Below are 20,353 nucleotides of genomic sequence, written 5' to 3'. Positions count from 1 at the left end.
AGCTACGGTCAGAATGTTAACATTCTGCAGTTGAATCATCACTTTGGTATACAGCATTCATGTAGTTCCTGCCTATATGATCTTGTCCTGCACAGAAGTAGATTGTCGGGAATCTGGGTAGGACATTAGACAGCTGGAAGTGCGATGGTGTGAAAGTAAGAATGGCACGATTTAAGATCAGATATTCGTCTACTGAGTATACCTTTGAGGTGTACATTTCCAGATTACAAACCAAGTAGTCGAACTAACCATATAGTGGGCCTACATGTGGTAGTCTTCCAACGTTTGCTCTGAGAATCCTACCAAAGATGATTTTGGAACTGTAGGAGTGCGATTTTTGGAAAGGGTGGATTCCTGTTTTTTGGCTGACCCATATGTTGTGTCAAACTGGGTTAAGGACAAACTGGGAATGGTTACATCTGTGAAAGTTGTTTCAATTTTTTTTGTGTATCTGCCTCCCAGAGGAAGCGGGTGCTTTGAGTCATGCAGTTTGGGCTCAACCTGTGGTGTGCTTTGCTCTCCGGTGCAACTAAAAGGGGTGATCAATGGGGTAGCATTGAGTGTAGAGACGTAGACCCAGTGGCAATGGCTAGTCTGAGAATACCCTGTCTGTCTTGTTGATCTTTGACACAGAGCTTCTACCTGATCAAGTTAGATTATATTTGCATTCTGTGAGGGTTCAGAACCCGCTTCGGTGCTTTAAGTGCCAAGGATTCAGACATGTTGCAGCAGTGTGTAGAAGAGAGGTCCCAAGATGTGAGAAATGTGCAGGAGGGCATAGTCAAGAGGGAGTGTACAGCTGGGATAGAGAAAGCACTGTGTCAGCTGTGGGGTGCCCATTCAGCTGGAGAGCCAAAGTGCCCTGTGGGACAGGTTGAGATTGCCCGAGTATGAGTGGGGCAGAACATTTCATATGCTGAGGCAGTGAAGAGAATAGAGGATAGCTGAAGGGTGAGTGAGTTGATTGGGAGGTACCCAGTGAGTTAGCCCGAAGAGAGAGAGCCAGAGAAGAGCTTTTTAGTATGGTTGGATTTCTTGCGTTTATAGCCATGGTGATCAACTGCACTGCGCTGATGGAGCGGAAATGATAAGTGAGAGATTTTAGTGCCGAAGAGCTACAGGAAGTTTTGAGAGAAGGGGTTCCATCCTCCCAGTCCAATGGCCTGGTGATGGATCATTTAGGACCAAAGTAGTGGGATGGGGTGGTGGATTTTTGGGGATAGTGCATAAGTGCAGGGTTAGATGGTGGTGCAATTGAAGTTTTTCCCCATTATGCTTTTCCCTTTTTTTGTGACAAAAAGGTGCAAATTGCACTCCAACCTGCGAATTGCAGCAATATAAAACTAGTCTGCCACAAAACCACAGGAAGAAGAAAGTAGATTGTCCATTGTTCATCATTTTAATAAAGTTTTTTTTTAGGAATATCCCGTGGAATTGTGGGATAGCAATGGCGACTTCTGTCTTTGTAAACATAAAACGCATTATTTACAAAAGATAATAGCTATTTCATAATGGTTTGAATCATCTCAAGTGGGTGGCACAGTTTCGTACTTACATGAATGGTATTTCCCCAGTAACTCGGGTTAATGTAATTGAAGTTCGTTTTTTGAGTTACAATAAATACATGTGGCAGGTTTAGCTAACGTTAGCTCGCTTAAAACATACTAGCTAGCGTGTCAGGATCTTGATAGACTCACCACCTATTGTTAAGGTAAGCAAGCCGGTGTTTATGAATGGGATTTGACAACTGTAATATCAGGTGTATAGTTGTAGCTATTAGTTAATTTCCTTTTTGTAACGTAATAGTTAGCTCGCTAATTAATTCATTGGCTGAGCGATATCCAGCTAGCTATCTGGGTACTATAGCTACTTAAACAATATATATATATTTGAAGTCACGTCTGTCATTAAGTTATAATAGTTTCTGCTGGTTGTTCATTGGCGTTAGATGTAGTAGTAACAAATATACTATAAGTAGCTAGTGTAGCTACAGTAGTGACTAAATAGCTGCGTACCTAGCTAGCTACTGTAGCAATCTAAAATACATCCCGTGAATTATTCGGGCGCAATTGTATACTTTGGATCGATTAGTTTAATGTAATATCCATATGTAACGTTACAGAATTAATAGTTTGCTAATCTCCCCAAAAATCTGGTATCCAATCCAGACAGTTGTTTGAGACCATGGAGGATGATGCGTCGCTGCACCGACTGGAGGGCAGTGACCCCACTGCGCAGGTCTGCGGGTTGATCGTGAAGAAGAGTGCAGCAGTAGAGCCTCATGTCTTTCGTGCACCCACTCCACGCACCTCTCTCCTGGGCCTGGATCTGCTGGCAGCTCAAAAGAGAAAGGAGCGAGAGGGCAAGGAGCAGGCTGAGGCTGATAGCGATGACAGGAATAACAAGAAATCCAAGGTTTCCTCCTACAAGGACTGGGAGGAAGGGAAAAGTGATTCTGGGTCTGATGAAGAAGACAAAGATGAGGAGGACCAAGGTGGTAGAAAAGAGAGGTATGTTGTTTTGAAGTGATTTGGTTTGAGTTAGTGTAGCCTCTTTTCGTAGTGGCATAGAATACATACTCTCTACCTATCAAGAGATCACATCTAAACTGATGTCATGCATGCAGTGTTGTCTTACTGACACTTTATTCTATGTTTCATAAAGCAGCAGGAAATACCGTGTGACTGGCTCAGAGACACCCTCTAACCCTGGAGGGGTCAGCGAAGAGTTCCGTCGCAAACACCAGCAGAGGGAGAAAGACCGTCGTGAGCATGGAATGTACGCCTCCTCCAAAGAGGACAAGAACAGAGAGAGGGAGAAGGACAGAGAGAGGATCAGAGATACGGACAGAGATCGAAGGGGTGAAAGAGGTGAGTAAAAAATCTGCATGCACAATGTTAATATTCAGGCAATAGCAATCTTTTCTATCTGTTGTGTATTTGTAACTGAAGTAATGACTAACTGTTTTTATGGCAGATGAGCGGGAGCGCAGTAACAGCCGCGGTAGCGGCCGGTCGGAGCGTGGAGACCGCAGTGAGAGGAGTGAGCGCTCACAGAGAGAAGGCTGGTCCTCCGAACGCATCAGCCGGGGTAGCAAGAGAGAGGAGCCTCCAACGCCCCAGACACGCCCCAAAGGTCAGTAACCCTGCCTCACCCCCGGATAGGCAGTTCTTTAAGGTCCTTAGGTCATGCTTAAAATATACTAAGCACTCTCTCTCCCTCCATTTCTCATACCCTTTGAATCAGATGGCACTCCCTCGCGCACCAGCTGGGATGAGGATGACAGCGGCTATGCCAGCTCACGCCGTTCCCACTGGGAATCTCCCTCTCCTGCCCCTTCACACAAGGATTCTGACAAGTCTGAACGGTCGGAGCGCAGCCCCCGCTCTGGACGGGAGAGCGAGAGGAAGGACAAGTAAGCAACTGCAGCTCAACACTCGTATGTTAATTTAACTGGGTTTTGTACTACTATTAAAATACACATTTTCTGTGGCTATTAGACATTTGTTATTTTCAGCTTTTAAATGAACTTTTCTTGTTTCTGTTCCCAGGTCAGTCAGAGGCCGGTATCCTGATGACACGCCCCTTCCCACCCCATCATACAAGTACAACGAATGGGCCAATGACAGGAAGCACTTGGGCTCCACTCCTCGTTTGTCCCGTGGGAAAGGTAAGCCCCTCCTTCCCCTCTGTCTTCCCCCAGTCACGTTTGAGCTCTTATTAATGCTCTGATAAGGCTTGCTGATGTTTGTGGATTGTGTCTCTGTGCCCCAGGTAAGAATGAAGGAGAGGATGGCATCGCCTTTGATAATGATGATGAGAAGCAGCAGTGGGAAGAGGACCAGAAGGTGTGTGGACATGTGGAGTTTTAGCAATAACACAAATTAATAGCTTTCCCAACATTCATAAATGCACATTTCTTTGTATTTACTATTGCCCTGTGGTGTTGCAGCAAGCGGATAGAGACTGGTACATGATGGACGAAGGCTATGATGAGTTCCACAACCCACTGACCTCTACCTCTGAGGATTATGTGAAGAAGAGAGAGCAGATCCTGCAGAAGCAGACACAGAAACGCATCTCTGCCCAGAGACGACAGATCAATGAGGTATGGCACTGTGTTGCTACTCTATGACCACCTCCAGCCTTGGGTATATGTAGCCCGTTTAGTTATCGTTTTGATCGTTATTACCATCCGTGGATTAGAATTTTGTGTGTTGTCTGTGTTTAATGATGCCTGTTGTGTTCCTCCTGCCAGGATAATGAGCGCTGGGAGACTAACCGTATGCTGACCAGTGGAGTGGTCCAGAGGCTGGAGGTGGATGATGACTTTGAGGAGGACAATGCTGCCAAGGTCCACCTGCTGGTTCACAACCTGGTCCCTCCCTTCCTGGATGGGAGGATAGTCTTCACCAAGCAGGTAATGCATCATTACAGCATGTTATGGGCCAATGAAATGACTAACACTCCACTACCTATTAATTTGGACAGAGAAGCTAAAACGTTTAATTTGGCTCTCTACTCCAGTATTTTGGATTTGAGATCAAATGTTTTGTGGCGACACTAGGGCTCCGATGATACCAGTGTTGCAATATTTTTTTCCATGGCAAAAACGAAAACACAAAGCAGACCACTCTCTTAGGTCCTTTAAAAAAACTGCTGTATGTAAAACATCATGTTCTATAGCTTGGAAAATAGATAAATGTGACTTTGGGTGACCGTAATGATGATTGTTTCTAACATTAGGGCAGTTTTCCTAAAGAAGTTAAATTTGCTTCGTGTTTTTTTTTCCTTTACCAATAACGGGAGGGTAGCATTGTTTGGGGGGTAAGTATTTAACTCCTTTGTTATGGCAAGCATAAATAAGTTCAGGAGTAAACATGTGCTTAACAAGTTACATGGACTCACTCTGTGTTCTACGGGATCTTTTTATGAATACCTCTGTACCTCACACATACAATTAACTGGGTAAGGTCCCTCAGTCGAGCAGTGAATTTTAAACAAAGATTCAACCACAAAGACCAGGGAGGTTTTCCAATGCCTCGTAAAGTAGGGCACCTATTGGTTGATTGGTAAAAAAAAAAAAAAGCAGACATTGAATATTCCTTTGAGCATACTGAAGTTATTAATTACACTTTGGATGGCATATCAATACACCCAGTCACTACAAAGATACAGGTGTCCTTTCTAACTCAGTTGCTGGAAAGGAAGGAAACCACCCAGGGATTTCACCATGAGGCCAATGGCAACTTTAAAACAGTTACAGAGTTTAATGGCTGTGATAGGAGAAAATTGAGGATGGATCATTATCATGGTCAGTTGCGGTAGTATTGTGGAGTAACTACAGAGTGAAAAGCAGGAATCCGGTACACAATAAAGTATTCCAAAACATGCATCCTGTTTGCAATAAGGCACTAAAGTAAAACAGAAAATGTGGCAAAGAAATGTTTGGGGCAAATTCAACACATCATGGAGTACCAATCATCATGTTTTCAAGCATGGTTGGTGGCTGCATCGTGTTATGGGTCATTGGTGAGGAATAGGGAGTTTTTTTTTTAGCTAAGCGCAGACAACATCCTAGAGCAAAACCTGGTTGTCTGCTTTCCACCATTACATTACATTACATTTAAGTCATTTAGCAGACGCTCTTATCCAGAGCGACTTACAAAGACACACAGGGAAGCAAATTTGCCTTTCAACAGGACAATAACCTATAACACAAGGCCAAATATACAGTGCATTCGGAAAGTATTCAGATCCCTTGCCTTTACCTAATTTTGTTATGTTACAGCCTTATTCTACAATTGATTCAATCATTTTTTCCCCCCTCATCAATCTACACAATACCCCATAATGACAAAGCAAGAAATGTTTATTCACTTTTATTCATGCGTATTCCTGCCCATTTACTCAGTACTTTGTGGTGTACCTTTAGCAGCGATTTACAGCCCCAAGTCTTCTTGGGTATGACGCTACAAGCTTGGCACACCTGTATTTGGGGAGTTTCTCCCATTCATTTCTGCGGATCCTCTCAAGCTCTGTAAGGTTGGATGAGGAGCGTCGCTGCACAGCTTTTTCAGGTCTCTCCAGAGATGTTTGATTGGGTTCAACTCCGGGCTCTGGCTGGGCTACTAAAGGACATTCGGAAACTTGTCCCGAAGCCACTCCTGTGTTGTCTTGGCTGTGTGCTTAGGGTCCTTGTCCTGTTGAAAGGTGAACCTTCACCCTAGTCTCAGGTCCTGAGCACTCTGGAGCAGGTTTGTATCAAGGATCTCTCTGTACTTTGCTCCGTTCATCTTTCCCTCGATCCTGACTAGTTTCCCAGTCCCTGCCGCTGAAAAACATCTCCACAGCATGAAGATGCTGCCACCACCATGCTTCACCGTAGGGATGGTGCCAGGTTTCCTCCAGACGTGACACCTGGCAGTCAGGCCAAAGAGTTCAATCTTGGTTTCATCAGACCAAAGAATCTTGTTTCTCAGGGTCTGAGAGTCCTTTACGTGCCTTTTGGCAAACTCTAAGCAGGCTGTCATGTGCCTTATACTGAGGAGTGGCTTCTGTCATGTGCCTTATACTGAGGAGTGGCTTCTGTCATGTGCCTTATACTGAGGAGTGGCTTCCTTCTGGCCATTCTACAATAAAGGCCTGATTGGTGGAGTGATTCAGAGATTGTTGTCCTTCTGGAAGGTTATCCCATCTCCACAGAGGAACTCTGGAGCTCTGTCAGTGTGACCATCGGTTCTTGGTCACCTCCCTGACCAAGGCCCTTCTCCCCTGGTGGCTCAGTTTGGCCGTTTGGTAGCCAGCTCTAGAAAGAGTGGTGGTTCCAAACCTCTTCCATTTAAGAATGATGGAGGCCACGGTGTTCTTGGGGACCTTCAATGCTGCAGACATTTTTTGGTACCCTTCTCTAAATCTTTTTGCTCTGGCGTGCACTATCAACTGTGAGACAGTGCACGCCACAGGTGTGTGTGCCTTTCCAAATCATGTCCAATCAATTTGATTTTTACAACAGGTGGACTCCAAGGTGTAGAAACATCTCAAGGATGATCAATGGAAACAGGATGCACCTGAGCTAAATTTCGAGGTTCTTAGGAAACCGTCTGAAATACTTATGTAAATAAGGTGACATTCTGTTCTGTCGCCTCATATAAAAAATTTGTTTCCCAAATCCAAAATGTTGGAGTATAGAGACAAATATTTTTTTCTTTCTTCACTGTCCAAATATGTAGGGGAGTGTATATACTTTTAAGGTCTGAGCCATTGGGGAAGAGCTGTTGAGGGATTGTAAGAGTCTGCTGATTACGTTTTTGGAACTGGCTGAGTAATAACTAGTAGACTTACTATCAGAATTGCTGTGTACTGAATAGGATACTGTTGCTGATGTCTCTCTGTGCTGTAGCCGGAGCCTGTCATCCCTGTGAAAGACGCCACCTCTGACATGGCCATCATCTCCCGCAAGGGCAGCCAGCTGGTCCGCAAGCACCGCGAGCAGAAAGAACGCAAGAAGGTAGGCAATGTTTACAACATCTATACAGTACTTGATGGTATGGTTACTGGCTGAATATCTGACTGTCATTTTGATTGTTTCTTCAGGCTCAACAGAAACACTGGGAGCTGGCAGGCACCAAGCTGGGTGACATTATGGGCATCAAGAAGACCGAGGACGGGGATAGCTCTGGGGGCAAGCCAGTGGGCGAGGATGGCAAGGTGGACTACAGGTAACAAGCACTTTACTAAAGGCTTATTTTGTGTCCATTTTGAATGTTTATTAAACATCCGTTGTGACAAGAACGACCTCATTATTTCCCTCTGTCTCTTCTCCTTCTTCCCTCCAGAACGGATCAGAAGTTTGCAGACCACATGAAAGATAAGAGTGAGGCCAGCAGTGAGTTTGCTAAGAAGAAGACCCTGCTGGAGCAGAGGCAGTATCTGCCCATCTTCGCTGTGAGGCAGCAGCTGCTCAACATCATCAGGTAGCTACTCTACTGGACCCGGCCTGGCTGTCCTGGGACATCACCCCCATCCTTACCCCAGATGCAGGCTTTCATTCAGGGTGTAGGATAAGACATGTATGACATTTAAGTCATTTAGCAGACGCTCTTATCCAGAGCGACTTACAAATTGGTGCATTCACCTTATGGCATCCAGTGGAACAGTCACTTTACAATAGTGCATCTAAATCTTAAAGGGGGGGGGGGGGGTGAGAAGGATTACTTATCCTATCCTAGGTATTCCTTAAAGAGGTGGGGTTTCAGGTGTCTCCGGAAGGTGGTGATTGACTCCGCTGTCCTGGCGTCGTGAGGGAGTTTGTTCCACCATTGGGGGGCCAGAGCAGCGAACAGTTTTGACTGGGCTGAGCAGTTTTGAAGGGGGGAGTTGGGGGCTGTGAAGTCAGAATGTTCATATGTGATTTACCTTTGGTTAGAGAATGATCACATTAATGCTAACTTAGGTAATGTTAAACAGCGTTTGTAAATCATTGACAAATACACTTCCGGATCTGTTTTCTTAAGCCGTTATTCATGTTTCCACAGTTTCGTAAGGTTGAACGTCCCATCAGGATTCTAATGTTATTGGTTGTGATGTGATTCTGTCCAGGGACAACAGCATTGTGATCGTGGTGGGGGAGACGGGCAGTGGGAAGACCACCCAGCTGACCCAGTACCTTCACGAGGACGGCTACACCAGTTACGGCATGGTGGGCTGCACCCAGCCCCGCAGAGTGGCAGCCATGAGCGTGGCCAAGAGAGTCAGCGAGGAGCTGGGCAGCAACCTGGGAGAGGAGGTGAGCATTCAGCTGGCTTATGGAGGAGCCACTAGACAAACATTGGTAGAGCATGGCGCTTGTAACGCCAGGGTAGTGGGTTCGATTCCCGGGACCACCCATACGTAGAATGTATGCACACATGACTGTAAGTCGCTTTGGATAAAAGCGTCTGCTAAATGGCATATATTATTATTATTATTTATATTATTACATTAACTAGATCTTAGAAACAGTGATCTATGGATCAGTCAAAGCAGTAGATAACTAGTCTTATCAGTTAACCCAGTGTAACAGACCTGGCAAGAGTTTATGAACTGCAATGAAGAGGGACGGACGGAATAGAGGGACGGAACTACCCCAGAACAGAATAAGTGTTTTTTTTATCCCACCAAATATTAATGTTCACTGTTTTTATAGAGGTCAATTGTTGGTGAGTCACGGTGCTGTCTTGGTTTTCTCCTTATGGAGTTGACGCTTGTATTCATATATTGTGCAACACTGCCACCTAGTGGTGATTCAGAGATTGTACACCGCTTCCATTCTACAACTTGTCATGGAACTCTCCTCGCCAGCTCGTTTCTTTGGTTGATCCGTAGCACTGTCCTTTGAACGCCGTAATTCATACGTGGAATGTAAATATATGTAGTTCACTACTAAACCATTTATTTTTTTGCTTTGCAGGTGGGTTATGCGATCCGTTTTGAGGACTGTACGTCGGAGAAGACTGTGATAAAGTACATGACAGACGGCATCCTGCTGAGAGAGTCTCTCAGGGAGTCCGATCTGGACCACTACAGTGCTGTCATCATGGACGAGGCCCACGAACGCTCCCTCAACACAGACGTGCTGTTCGGCCTGCTACGAGAGGTCAGAGACACCTTTAAAAAAAAAATATTTTGTATGTTTATTGGCATAGAGCGAAATAGAGCTGAAAGGTTGGAGAGAGAGTGCTGAAAGAGCAGTGGGCTGGAGTCAAACTCATACTGGCAGTGAATGTGTTCCAGGGACAGTGGCTTAGACTGCTAGACCAGAGAGACACTTTTACAGCTCACTGGATGTTATTCAATTGTGATTCTTTTGCATGCATATTTTTTATTCAGAGGCTTTGGTTGTCTTGTAAGCAGTAGTAGAACTCTCTGTCTCTGTCCTTTTCTTCCAGGTTGTATCGAGGCGTTCTGACCTCAAGCTGATAGTCACCTCAGCCACCATGGACTCTGACAAATTTGCTGCATTTTTCGGCAACGTTCCCATATTCCACATTCCAGGAAGAACATTCCCTGTAGACATCTTATTCAGCAAGGTATTGTGTCCAACTCTCCATTCAACATCCATGTATTATTATTTGTTTCAACACAGGCATTTCATTTGTATAATGACTTACAACCTGACTAGACCGGCCACATTTCGTGGGCGGGCGCTGCAAAATAAATGTACACATGCATGTTTGTCAATCATTTCATCCACACTACTTGGTTCTATTTCAGATGCTCGATGCAATGCAAGTCCTGCCTCTTCCATCTCCTTATTGGTTTTCACAAAGATACAAACCCACGTGGGTGCTTTAAAGACGAACAAGGAGAGATTAATCAAAGATGACTAAAAAAACTAACTTGGTTTCACTTTTGTCTTTAGATTAATCGTCAGAGTAGAGGAACACACTAATTTGTAAATGTACATAGAACCAGCTAAAAAGACGACCATTTGCATGTCAGGTAAAATAACATCCCTGGATAAACTGCGAGCAAACAGCTATCTAGCTGAATGTTTCATGTGTTTTGACCTTCCCTGAAATGTATATAATTGATTCACAGTTGGTTTTGGTATTTTAACCTTTTAACATCGCTTCTGGTGGGGATCGACAAAATGATCATGTGCAGAATGGCAGCCGTGGGCCCGGTTTAGTCATGGAGTAAGACTACTGTTATTTGTACCGAGGTAGTGTGTGGTTGCTGTGTATTCTAACAGTGTTGTGTGTTTGTGCAGACTCCCCAGGAAGACTATGTGGAGGCAGCAGTGAAGCAGGCCCTACAGATCCACCTTAGTGGTATGGGGGGAGACATCCTCATCTTCATGCCTGGCCAGGAGGACATCGAGGTGACGTCAGACCAGATTGTGGAGCGTCTGGAGGATCTGGAGAGTGCCCCTCCTCTGACTGTACTGCCCATCTACTCCCAGCTGCCCTCTGACCTCCAGGCCAAGATCTTCCAGAAGGTAACCAATAACACCCAGTTACTGTTACACTAACATGTACAGGTGGAACTCTTAACATACTGCAGTATCCTTTGTACACAAACATACTTGCTATTAGGTAGTCGGAATGCATATACTTAACACAAAGAACTCGTCCTCCTTACTGGTAAAGTGACGTGTGGGTAATGTCTTTGTTGTGTTCTCTAACCGCCAGGCTCCTGATGGTGTGAGGAAGTGCATCGTTGCCACCAACATTGCAGAGACCTCCCTGACTGTGGATGGTATCATGTTTGTTGTGGATGCTGGATACTGCAAACTCAAGGTACCCTGTCACCCTCACTATCTTCCCCAGACTATCAAATGATATAGACAAGCCATGTTAGGATAGTATTTCACTGTGTTTTGATGCTGATGTGTTCTCTTTGACAGGTGTTCAACCCTCGCATTGGCATGGATGCCCTGCAGGTGTACCCCATCAGCCAGGCTAACGCCAATCAGCGTGCGGGCAGAGCAGGACGTACAGGGCCGGGCCAGTGTTACAGGTAAGTCACTGTCTACACACACACACATACTCACAAGCAACCAGTCTGACATGCCAAATGTGCAGTCCTCCCACCTTCCTCAGTTTCCAGAGGGCTTCCTTTGTCCTCCAGTTGTGGTAGAGAAGTATGGAGCCATAATGAAGGTGTAATGCAAGGCAGTTATTTGAAGGTGTCACCTTGGTGTCATGTTTGAGTGTTCCAGCAGGAAGTGGTATTCCCATGGCTGACACTGGTCTATGTCAAGAGTGTCCTGTCTTCTAGAAAGATACTTCAGTACTCCTACACCTGACTGAAGCAGTCTGGAACTAAAACTTAGATCAGCCATATCATCCCCCTTTCATGTCTATCTGGTGCCTAGATACAGGAATAAACAGGCTGAATTACACAATTCTCCTCACTCTGCCTGCTATCTCATTCCAACCGCTCCTATCCACAAAAAAAGGTAGAAAGCCAGATACAAACATTAGCATCCTTTTGTATAGTGAGCCGTGCTGAAACGGGTGTCTATCTGAAGCTTGTGTGTGTGGTGTTGTTGTTGTGTGTAATGCCGCCGCCGGTGTTTCATCCTCTGACTGATGCACATCAGAGCTCCCCTCAGATGGGCTGTCCAGGCCTCGGATCTGCAAGGCGGCCGGGCTGCTTTCAAAGCCATCAGAGGCTGGGAGGGAGGGAGAATCCTAATCTCCACAGGATTTCATGCAGTTTAACTCTGTTTACAGCAGGGAAAATGTGACACAAAAGCCTGTTCTCTCTGAGATTTCACATGACCTTTCTCCTATCTGTCATACTTCCCCAAGTTGAGGGAGATGGTGACACACACCAGACATGTGATTGTTTTGCCTTGTAAATGAGCTGGGAATTTTATAAAAGCGCCCTCTACCAAGATTAGCCCCCACACACACACACACACGCACAGATCTGTGAAGAATCAATTTGGGAGTGGAGCTTTAGAGTGAGTGGGGCCTAGGCGCTTGGATGGGCGGGAGGTGACGTGTGTGTGTGCGCCATGCTGGGTGACTCGACTTGTGTGGAGAATCTGCTACTCAAAGCACCTCTTAGCTGTGACTGCACCCAACACACCCGCACATCTGCAGCCCCGAGGACATTCACACAACCCGGTGTAAACAACCACCAATCATTCCCTCATAACGCACACACTTCAGAGGGATTAGCCACTAACTGAAATGGTTGAGAGATGCTTTGTTAAGCCAGACCTATCAGTCCGAAGCAGCAATGGGAGCTGCTCTAAATAGTTTGGATAGTAAAATACCTCATAAGTAGCTTGGTTAAATGTTCAATGTGCAGTAGGCCTGTTTCTTTGCCCTTCTCTAAATGTCAGTTGGGGAGAGTTCAGCTTTCATGGAAACGGAGGCTTCTGAATCACGGTGCCACTGTTACAGGTGTGAGCATGGTGTGAAATCATATCGGTGCCATGCAGAGCGGGTTTAACCAGGTGGCGAAGACAGCATCTCCAGACCTGTCACTCTATGGAGCATTTGTGCGTTTAGAAAAATGGTGTGTCTGCTAGATGATTCAATAACCTCCCCACTGTCTCTGTCACGCCATCTCTCCCTCTCTCCTTCTCTGTCCATCCAGGCTGTACACCCAGAGCGCCTTCAAGAATGAGATGTTGACCACCACCATCCCAGAGATTCAGCGGACCAACCTGGCCAACGTGGTGCTGCTGCTCAAATCCCTGGGGGTCCAGGACCTGCTGCTCTTCCACTTCATGGACCCCCCGCCTGAGGACAACATGCTGAACTCCATGTACCAGCTGTGGATCCTGGGGGCCCTGGACAACACAGGTGGGTCTCTGGCCTGGCCTGGACCACATCACTCAAGATTAGGCCACTAAATGTACAAACTGATTAAATAGAATAATTGATCTCAGAAAACAAGGTTAAAATAGGGTGGGATAAGTATGTGTTCCCCACCAGCAATACAGCCAACAGATTAACAATAACTACAGATGAACAATAACTACTTCATGTGCGAGGAGAGACTTGGATGATGGAACTAGTCAATAGGTTGCTGTAATGGTATGTACATGCACTGCACACTATAAGTACAGAGCACTGTGGTGTAGGTGGTGGAGTAATTGCATAGTGCTTTATCCTCTGTTAGATTTGACTGGCTGAGTCTCATCTCTGTCATCTGAGCCAGATCCCTGGGGATTAGGGGATTTGGTGTCTGTGGAGGACTTTTGACTTTTGCCTGTGTGGTGTGTTAACGGCAGATCATCTCTGATTTAAGGTTTACCTGGCCAATACAGCCTGTTCTGCCTCTGAACTTTCCCTCTAAGCTCCTTATAGTCTGTCATGTAATCATTTAAATCAGAGCTGGCAAAGTTTGATGTAAATACTTTTTAAAACCCTCCTCCACTGTCAACACAGTAAGGTGTCACCTGTATTGTGTTCCCCCTCTCCTCTGTCTGTAGACAGGAAGTGCGTAAATGATTTGTGTCCCCCTCAGGTTCCCTGACGCCCACTGGGAGGCTGATGGTGGAGTTCCCTCTGGACCCGGCTCTGTCCAAGATGCTGATCGTATCATGTGACATGGGCTGCAGTGCTGACATCCTCATCATCGTCTCTATGCTGTCTGTACCGGCCATCTTCTACAGGCCTAAGGTAGATGTCATTGAGATCACCAACCGATTCATGTCTTAATGTGTTGCTAATGTTTGTTTCTGTTAAGAAAAGTTCACATTACACACTGGACAGTTGTGTGACCCCTGTATTTCCTCTGTGTCCTGACCTTTCCAGGGTCGTGAGGAGGAGAGTGACCAGGTGAGGGAAAAGTTCTCTGTCCCAGAGAGTGACCACCTGACCTACCTGAACGTCTACCTGCAGTGGAAGAACAACAACTACTCCAGCATCTGGTGCAACGAACACTTCATCCACACCAAGGCCATGCGAAAGGTCAGACAACGCCCTTGTCCTTTACCCTCTCTGACCAGTCTCCCTGGCTTAGGATCGAAATGCACTTGATTACCACTTTGCATCACAATAGTCACACACTGAGCAATGTGTATTGAATGTCCTCTTGTGTTGGTTCTCCGGTAGCTAACGTGTCTCTGTGTGTGGTGGGTGTTTCAGGTGCGTGAGGTGCGCTCCCAGCTCAAAGACATCATGGTGCAGCAGAGGATGAACCTGGTGTCCTGTGGCTCAGACTGGGACATCATCAGGAAGTGTATCTGTGCTGCCTACTTCCACCAGGCAGCCAAGCTGAAAGGCATAGGGGAGTATGTGAATGTGAGGACAGGCATGCCCTGCCACCTCCACCCCACCAGCTCTCTGTTTGGCATGGGCTACACCCCAGACTACATCACCTACCACGAGCTGGTCATGACCACCAAGGTAACAGACCCAGCCTCCACACAGCTACGCTATGATCTGGACTGTTCAGAGATGATGTATACACCTTGACTCACCAGAAAGAGCTGTCATATATATATATATAAAAATCAGCCTTCTAGCTTTGCTACTGTGTTCTACTGTGTTGTAACCTGTGTTGTTTGATGTCCCTCCTGTAGGAGTACATGCAGTGTGTGACTGCGGTGGATGGGGAGTGGCTGGCTGAGCTGGGGCCCATGTTCTACAGCGTCAAACAGGCAGGGAAGAGCAGGATGGTAAGCTCTTCGGCCCTACTTCCTCCCTCCCTACGTCTCATGGTTAGTTCCTCCTCCCTCTGTCCTTTTCTCTCCTCTCACCCCTCTGTTCCTCTCTCTCTCTGTGCAGGAGAACCGGCGGCGGGCCAAGGAGGAGATCACTAACATGGAGGAGGAGATGTCTCTGGCGGAGCAGCAACTGAGGAGCAGGAGAGAGGATCAGGACAGGAAGAGTAACGTGGGCAGCGTCAGGTATACACTCATCTACCTTCATCTATTCTTCAGAGAGGTTTCACTCTGACATTAGTCCCAGTCGCTATTAAAAAGACCGCCGAAGCCCCACCCGCCTGTGGGGAAAACAGCAATTGGTTACCCAATTGGCTCACAGCAAAATCTTGACCTTTTTTCAAAGCAATTTTCCTGTCTGCTTGTTTTAGTCAATTACAAAGCTACATTTAAGAAAAGTACATCTAAAGTTTACTTTTCAACATTGCCAAGCTTTCCCGTTACTTAGAAAAACTTAATATTGAAAAGCTTCACTCATGCCCCATTTCATGACGGCGCTAACGTTAGCCATGTGAGTGCTAGCTACCTACCAACCAGGACATTAAGCTAGCCAGGTCAACAACAGACTATACAGCTACAAGTAGTGAGTGGAGTTACAAACAGACTGTACTTAACAAGTTAAATGTTTTTTTACACACATAGCTACGTGTAGCCTAATTGGACACCGCGTCCCTACATTTCCCACTCTGAGTAGCCTGAGTCCACAGGGCTCCTCTCGCAGGCTCTATTTCCCTACGTGGGAGCATTGCGAACCGTAGGTTGTGATTTTTGACCTGGCTACATGTACACTGAACAACAGCAGCAGCTTTTCTGCATATTTTGTTATTTCTGTATAACAAAAAAAATAGAAGTTTGCTCTTTTACAATGGGGGTCATTGGGAAACAATGTTAGTTTTCCAGAATCTGCTCCTTCCGAGTCGTAGAAACTGGTTAATTTAGCTGCTTCTCTACCCATCTCTCTCTAATTCTCTCTGCCTCTCCTTCTCTCTTATCCTCTGTCTTTTCTACCTTTCTCACTTTCCATGATGAGCTTTTCTCACCTCCAGTCCCTCCAGACAAGACAAAAAGAAATAATATTGACTCCTTGCTGACCCCCATTACTGCTGCAATTTAAATGGTGCCACAGCAGAGGGGAAAAAGGAGACAGTGTAAATTTTCAAATTAGAAAGGACATTTTTTCACACCTGTTCGTTCCACAAGGCTCACAAAAGAGATGGATTTGGGAGGAGATAAATAACACTATTGTTAATGAATCAGCAGATGTATTTCTATATCAGTCTGTGTGTCTGTCAACCATTCTCCAAAATAATCACATTAAAACACGGAGGATTAAGGAATAGATTAGAGAGCGAAGGCCTCAGAATTATGATAATAAACATGGCCGGCTCTCAGCTGCTTTTGTCCTCCTCTGCCTGTGAACACAAGCATCCCTTCACTGTGCCGGGGCCCCATGAAACACTTCTACTACACATTTTGATCTGGTTCCGGTCTGTCATTCAGCAACCCCCCACCACCCATACTCAGATAAATGGGCTCAAAGCTTTACGTCAGAACTTAGGGATGAAGGGAAGGACTGGGTTATGACCTGATGGCTGTAATTGCTGGTGTGTGTGAGGGCTGAGGAGAGAATGCTGGGTAGTGTCAGGGTGTTGCTCTGCTGTAATTAAAGTTTAATTATAGAATGTTCTGTCAGCCTGTCCCTCCATACTATCCTCCCCGCGAGCCTGTCCCTCCCCGCGAATTTTTAAAAACTTGCTATCTTTTGTTATTTTTATTGCCAATTGTTTATTCTTTTGTCTCAATAGGGCTGTGAAAATCTGCACCCCAGGAAGGAAGGAGGAAGCACCCATGACCCCAAAACGCACCCCAGCTCGTTTTGGGCTCTAGTACTTCTCTGTTAAAAGTGAAACACTTGAACTCCCCACTAAATATCACCTGTATGTGTACCATACCATCACTGGAGGAGCCTTGCTGAGAGGCCTTGGAACACTGTCCCCTCCTATTGTCTGGAACCAGCCGCAGTTCAGACAGAGGCCAGCAGAGGTAGAACTTGTATAAGGCATGAGGCTCCCATAAAAGACCTTTTCTGTCAGCAAATCCACATAGCGTCGTTCCATTTTTATGTGCAGTGATGTACGGCTGTTAGAATGCAGTATTTTCTATTTCTGTGATTGTAAAAAAAATATAAACACAATGATGAAACATCATTGAAAAGGTATCGTCTTTAAGGAGTATTTGATATACCTTGAAAATCTGTCAAAGCCTTTATCATTCACTAGCTACAGTGTCCAAGCGGGAAACCTTTAGTTGTTCCATCTCCTGCTGTACCCTACAAGGGGCTGTTTTCTTGATGGTTGTCTCTCCCTATCAATATAAACTGTGTTCAATAGGGCTGGGAATTGCCAGGGACCTCACGATACGATATTAGCATGGTACTTTGGTGCCGATACGATGTGCATTGCGATTCGATACTGTGATTGAGTTGATGTTCCAAACATATTGCTCACCATATATCTTCTGCAGAGGGACGAGAGAGATCCATGAGAAACGAGTTTTGATCATTCATGGAAATAAAAGTTCTGAATACAAAAGAAGACGGAGAACAAGATATGAAGGAAACATACTGGCGTTTGTGCAGGTACAGCCAACTAGTGCGATAGTCAAAACAATATCCTGATATGTAACTGTATAGACCCCCCCCCCCATTACTAGTGTTTAAGTAGTGCTGCATTGTGCTGTCAGTCATAAGTGGACAGCTGGTCCAAACTAGTTTGATCCCATAGTGTGTTCATTGGGCTGTATGTCATTCAGTCTGAGTAGAGAGAGGAGGCAGAAGTAGTACTGTGTCGTGTGTTCATTAATTCTGCCCAATTTTTCTTTAGTTAATTTCATCATGTCCCTCTCAAATCTCCTTCAAGAGATAATTTTCACATTGTACAACTGGCTGACCTCTGTATCCTTTGTATGTTGTGTGTAGCAAATGGCCTGTGCCATGGTGAAGTGCCCCTTCACTGACTGAAGCATTATCCAAACTGTGCTTGTGGCATGAGTGTCTCAGACCTTATATCTGGAGCTATCTTAACAACACCCTTCATGCAAACTGTTTGGAGGACAAGCTTTAGCAACTGAGCTTTTCCTAACCCCATTAGCCCTTCAAAGCACTGACGGGCGGCAGGTAGCCATGTGGTTAGAGCGTTGGGCCAGTAACCGAAAGGTTGCTAGATCGAATCCCGGAGTTGACAGGGTAAAAATCTGTTGTTCTGCCCCTGAACAAGGCAGTTAACCCACTGTTCCCTGGTAGGCAGTAATTGTAAATAAGAATGTTCTTAACTGACTTGCCTAGTTCACTTTTTTTTTAAAGAGTAAAATATTCCTCAGCTTCTCACCGTTTACACATGAATGTCAGAACCTGGATGAAACGCATGACGGCCTCAGCCTCATGATCCTTGTGTTAAAAATGCCCACTAATTTTTATCTTGAGATTCCCCTCTCCAAGTCAAGTGGGTGAATGATTCCAGAAATCATTAAGTTTTCAATCAGCTGTATAGTGCTAGGGCAAAAACCCAAACGTGCCAACACCTGGGACCCCCCAGGTGCACGTTTGGGTTTTTGCCCTAGCACTACACAGCTGATTCAAAACTTAATGATTAGTTGGTTATTTGAATCAGCTGTGTAGTGCTAGGGCAAAACCCCAAACGTGCACCTGGGGGGGCCCCAGGACCCCAGACTGATATGTCCTGCACTTGAGTAGTCAGGTTCAGCAAGTTCCAAGCAGTGGACTTGATTCTGAAGTCATTCATTCTCTGTACTAGATTGACTTTGTATAGTTTTGTACAGACTATATTGTCTTGTTGGTGGTCAGTGATTCTGTTTTGTGATGTGAAATTAGGTTCTGGTAACACCAGCACATGGTTTGCAAGTATAATCTTTAACTTGACTACTTTTGGGAACTGAAAATAAATGGTCTTATTTTTTACTCTGTTGGTTTATGTGTCCTTGATTCACTCACCACAGGTAAAACAAAGTAAACACTAGTTTAGTCAGAGCCTAAGGGCTCGATTCAATCCGTATTGCAGAAGTTATGTGGTATAAGCAATTGAAATGTAAAGGTCATTTCTGATTGAGCCGACATGCAGCCTCCATGAACGTGGGAGCATTGCCTTTAAGGGCTGGAATCAATCTGTAGCGCCGAAGATCAGCATTATGGCGTGATTTGAAATTTAAAGGCAATGTATCCGCGGAGACAGCATGTCTGTAACATATGTACCGGGCTACAACGCTAATCTTCGGTACGGATTGAATCCAGCCCTACATTTCAATCATGCTATACCGCGGAACTTCAGCGATACCGATTGTATCCATCCAATAAACCTCATATCTGAACTAATGATCAATGCTTAAAGGGCTGGATTCAATCCGTATCATGGAATATTTGCGTTTATAGCTCGTCTAATAGTTAAGGCACTGTTCGCAGAGACTCCATTCACGGTAAACACTGCATATGCTATGTCGGCTCAATCGGAAATTACTTTTACATTTGAACACAGATCTTCTGTGATACGGATTTTATCCAGTCCATGTAGTTTACATACAGGTAAAAGACCGGACTAATCACCTGCTAATGATTGACAGGTGGATAGGTTTTCCTGTATATAACCTGCTAATGTCTGACTAGTAGTGACTACAGTTCCAACAGCCTTTCTGCCAGAAAATGGTGAGCCTTGCCCAACAACCAATGTGAATAAATAAGAAGATAGTCACTGCTCGCTCATTAGTGGCGCCAGACCTGTGCGTAATTAATTTTGCTCTTCCCAGCAGCCCTTAGGTTTTACACACACATGCTCGCACATACACACACAATTCAATTATTGGCTGCAGCCAGAGAATATTTAATCAGCCGCTGATCTGGCAGAAAGGTGAGGTGACACTTTCTAATTCTAATTATGATGGATGACCCTCCTTGGCCAAACAAAGCAGTGTCCTTTTTACTCTTTTCTAAATGTTTCTCCCAGCCAGCTAGCATAGATCTACATGGCATTTTGTTTTTTTCTCACTTTTGACCATAGGGGTGAAGTGCAATGGTCATGACTGATTTCACTGTGTAGTAGAGTAGATATGGCCCGGGTGCTCAACACTAGCTCTGACAGAAGATCAAATTGCGGTGATGTTTAATTGACA

The 20,353-nt window shown here is 45.3% G+C and overlaps 1 protein-coding gene across 2 annotated transcripts; it reads left to right on the top strand.

The window, feature by feature from the left end:
* The first annotated feature begins 1,415 nt into the window (after window positions 1-1,415).
* LOC124035745 (pre-mRNA-splicing factor ATP-dependent RNA helicase PRP16-like) lies at window positions 1,416-19,156 on the top strand. 2 transcript variants are annotated; one of them, XM_046349382.1, is made up of 25 exons: window positions 1,416-1,711; window positions 2,169-2,510; window positions 2,668-2,870; window positions 2,977-3,135; window positions 3,247-3,415; window positions 3,552-3,670; window positions 3,775-3,848; window positions 3,953-4,108; window positions 4,259-4,420; window positions 7,403-7,510; window positions 7,597-7,721; window positions 7,839-7,976; window positions 8,602-8,788; window positions 9,452-9,637; window positions 9,930-10,070; window positions 10,754-10,981; window positions 11,175-11,282; window positions 11,390-11,502; window positions 13,099-13,307; window positions 13,975-14,129; window positions 14,265-14,420; window positions 14,598-14,858; window positions 15,035-15,130; window positions 15,240-15,361; window positions 16,981-19,156. In XM_046349382.1, exons 2-25 carry the CDS (start codon window positions 2,185-2,187, stop codon window positions 17,060-17,062), a joined length of 3,783 nt encoding a protein of 1,260 aa, XP_046205338.1. In that variant the 5' UTR covers window positions 1,416-1,711; window positions 2,169-2,184; the 3' UTR covers window positions 17,063-19,156. The 2 variants fall into 2 exon arrangements, with proteins under 2 accessions (XP_046205338.1, XP_046205337.1); XM_046349381.1 differs by having other exon boundaries at window positions 2,665-2,870.
* The last annotated feature ends 1,197 nt before the right edge of the window (window positions 19,157-20,353 follow it).

The sequence above is a fragment of the Oncorhynchus gorbuscha genome, linkage group LG05 (genome assembly GCF_021184085.1).
Source record: "Oncorhynchus gorbuscha isolate QuinsamMale2020 ecotype Even-year linkage group LG05, OgorEven_v1.0, whole genome shotgun sequence".
In the NCBI taxonomy this organism is placed as follows: Eukaryota; Metazoa; Chordata; class Actinopteri; order Salmoniformes; family Salmonidae; genus Oncorhynchus; species Oncorhynchus gorbuscha.
This window is presented reverse-complemented; position numbering and strand designations above follow the sequence as displayed.

Bases quoted from the DNA above. Each gene is read 5' to 3' on its own strand.
- LOC124035745 (XM_046349381.1), top strand. From the start codon at position 2,185: ATGGAGGATGATGCGTCGCTGCACCGACTGGAGGGCAGTGACCCCACT. The intron at 2,871-2,976 runs GTGAGTAAAAAA...TTTTTATGGCAG, and splicing joins AGATCGAAGGGGTGAAAGAG to ATGAGCGGGAGCGCAGTAAC. The intron at 7,722-7,838 runs GTAACAAGCACT...TCTTCCCTCCAG, and splicing joins GATGGCAAGGTGGACTACAG to AACGGATCAGAAGTTTGCAG.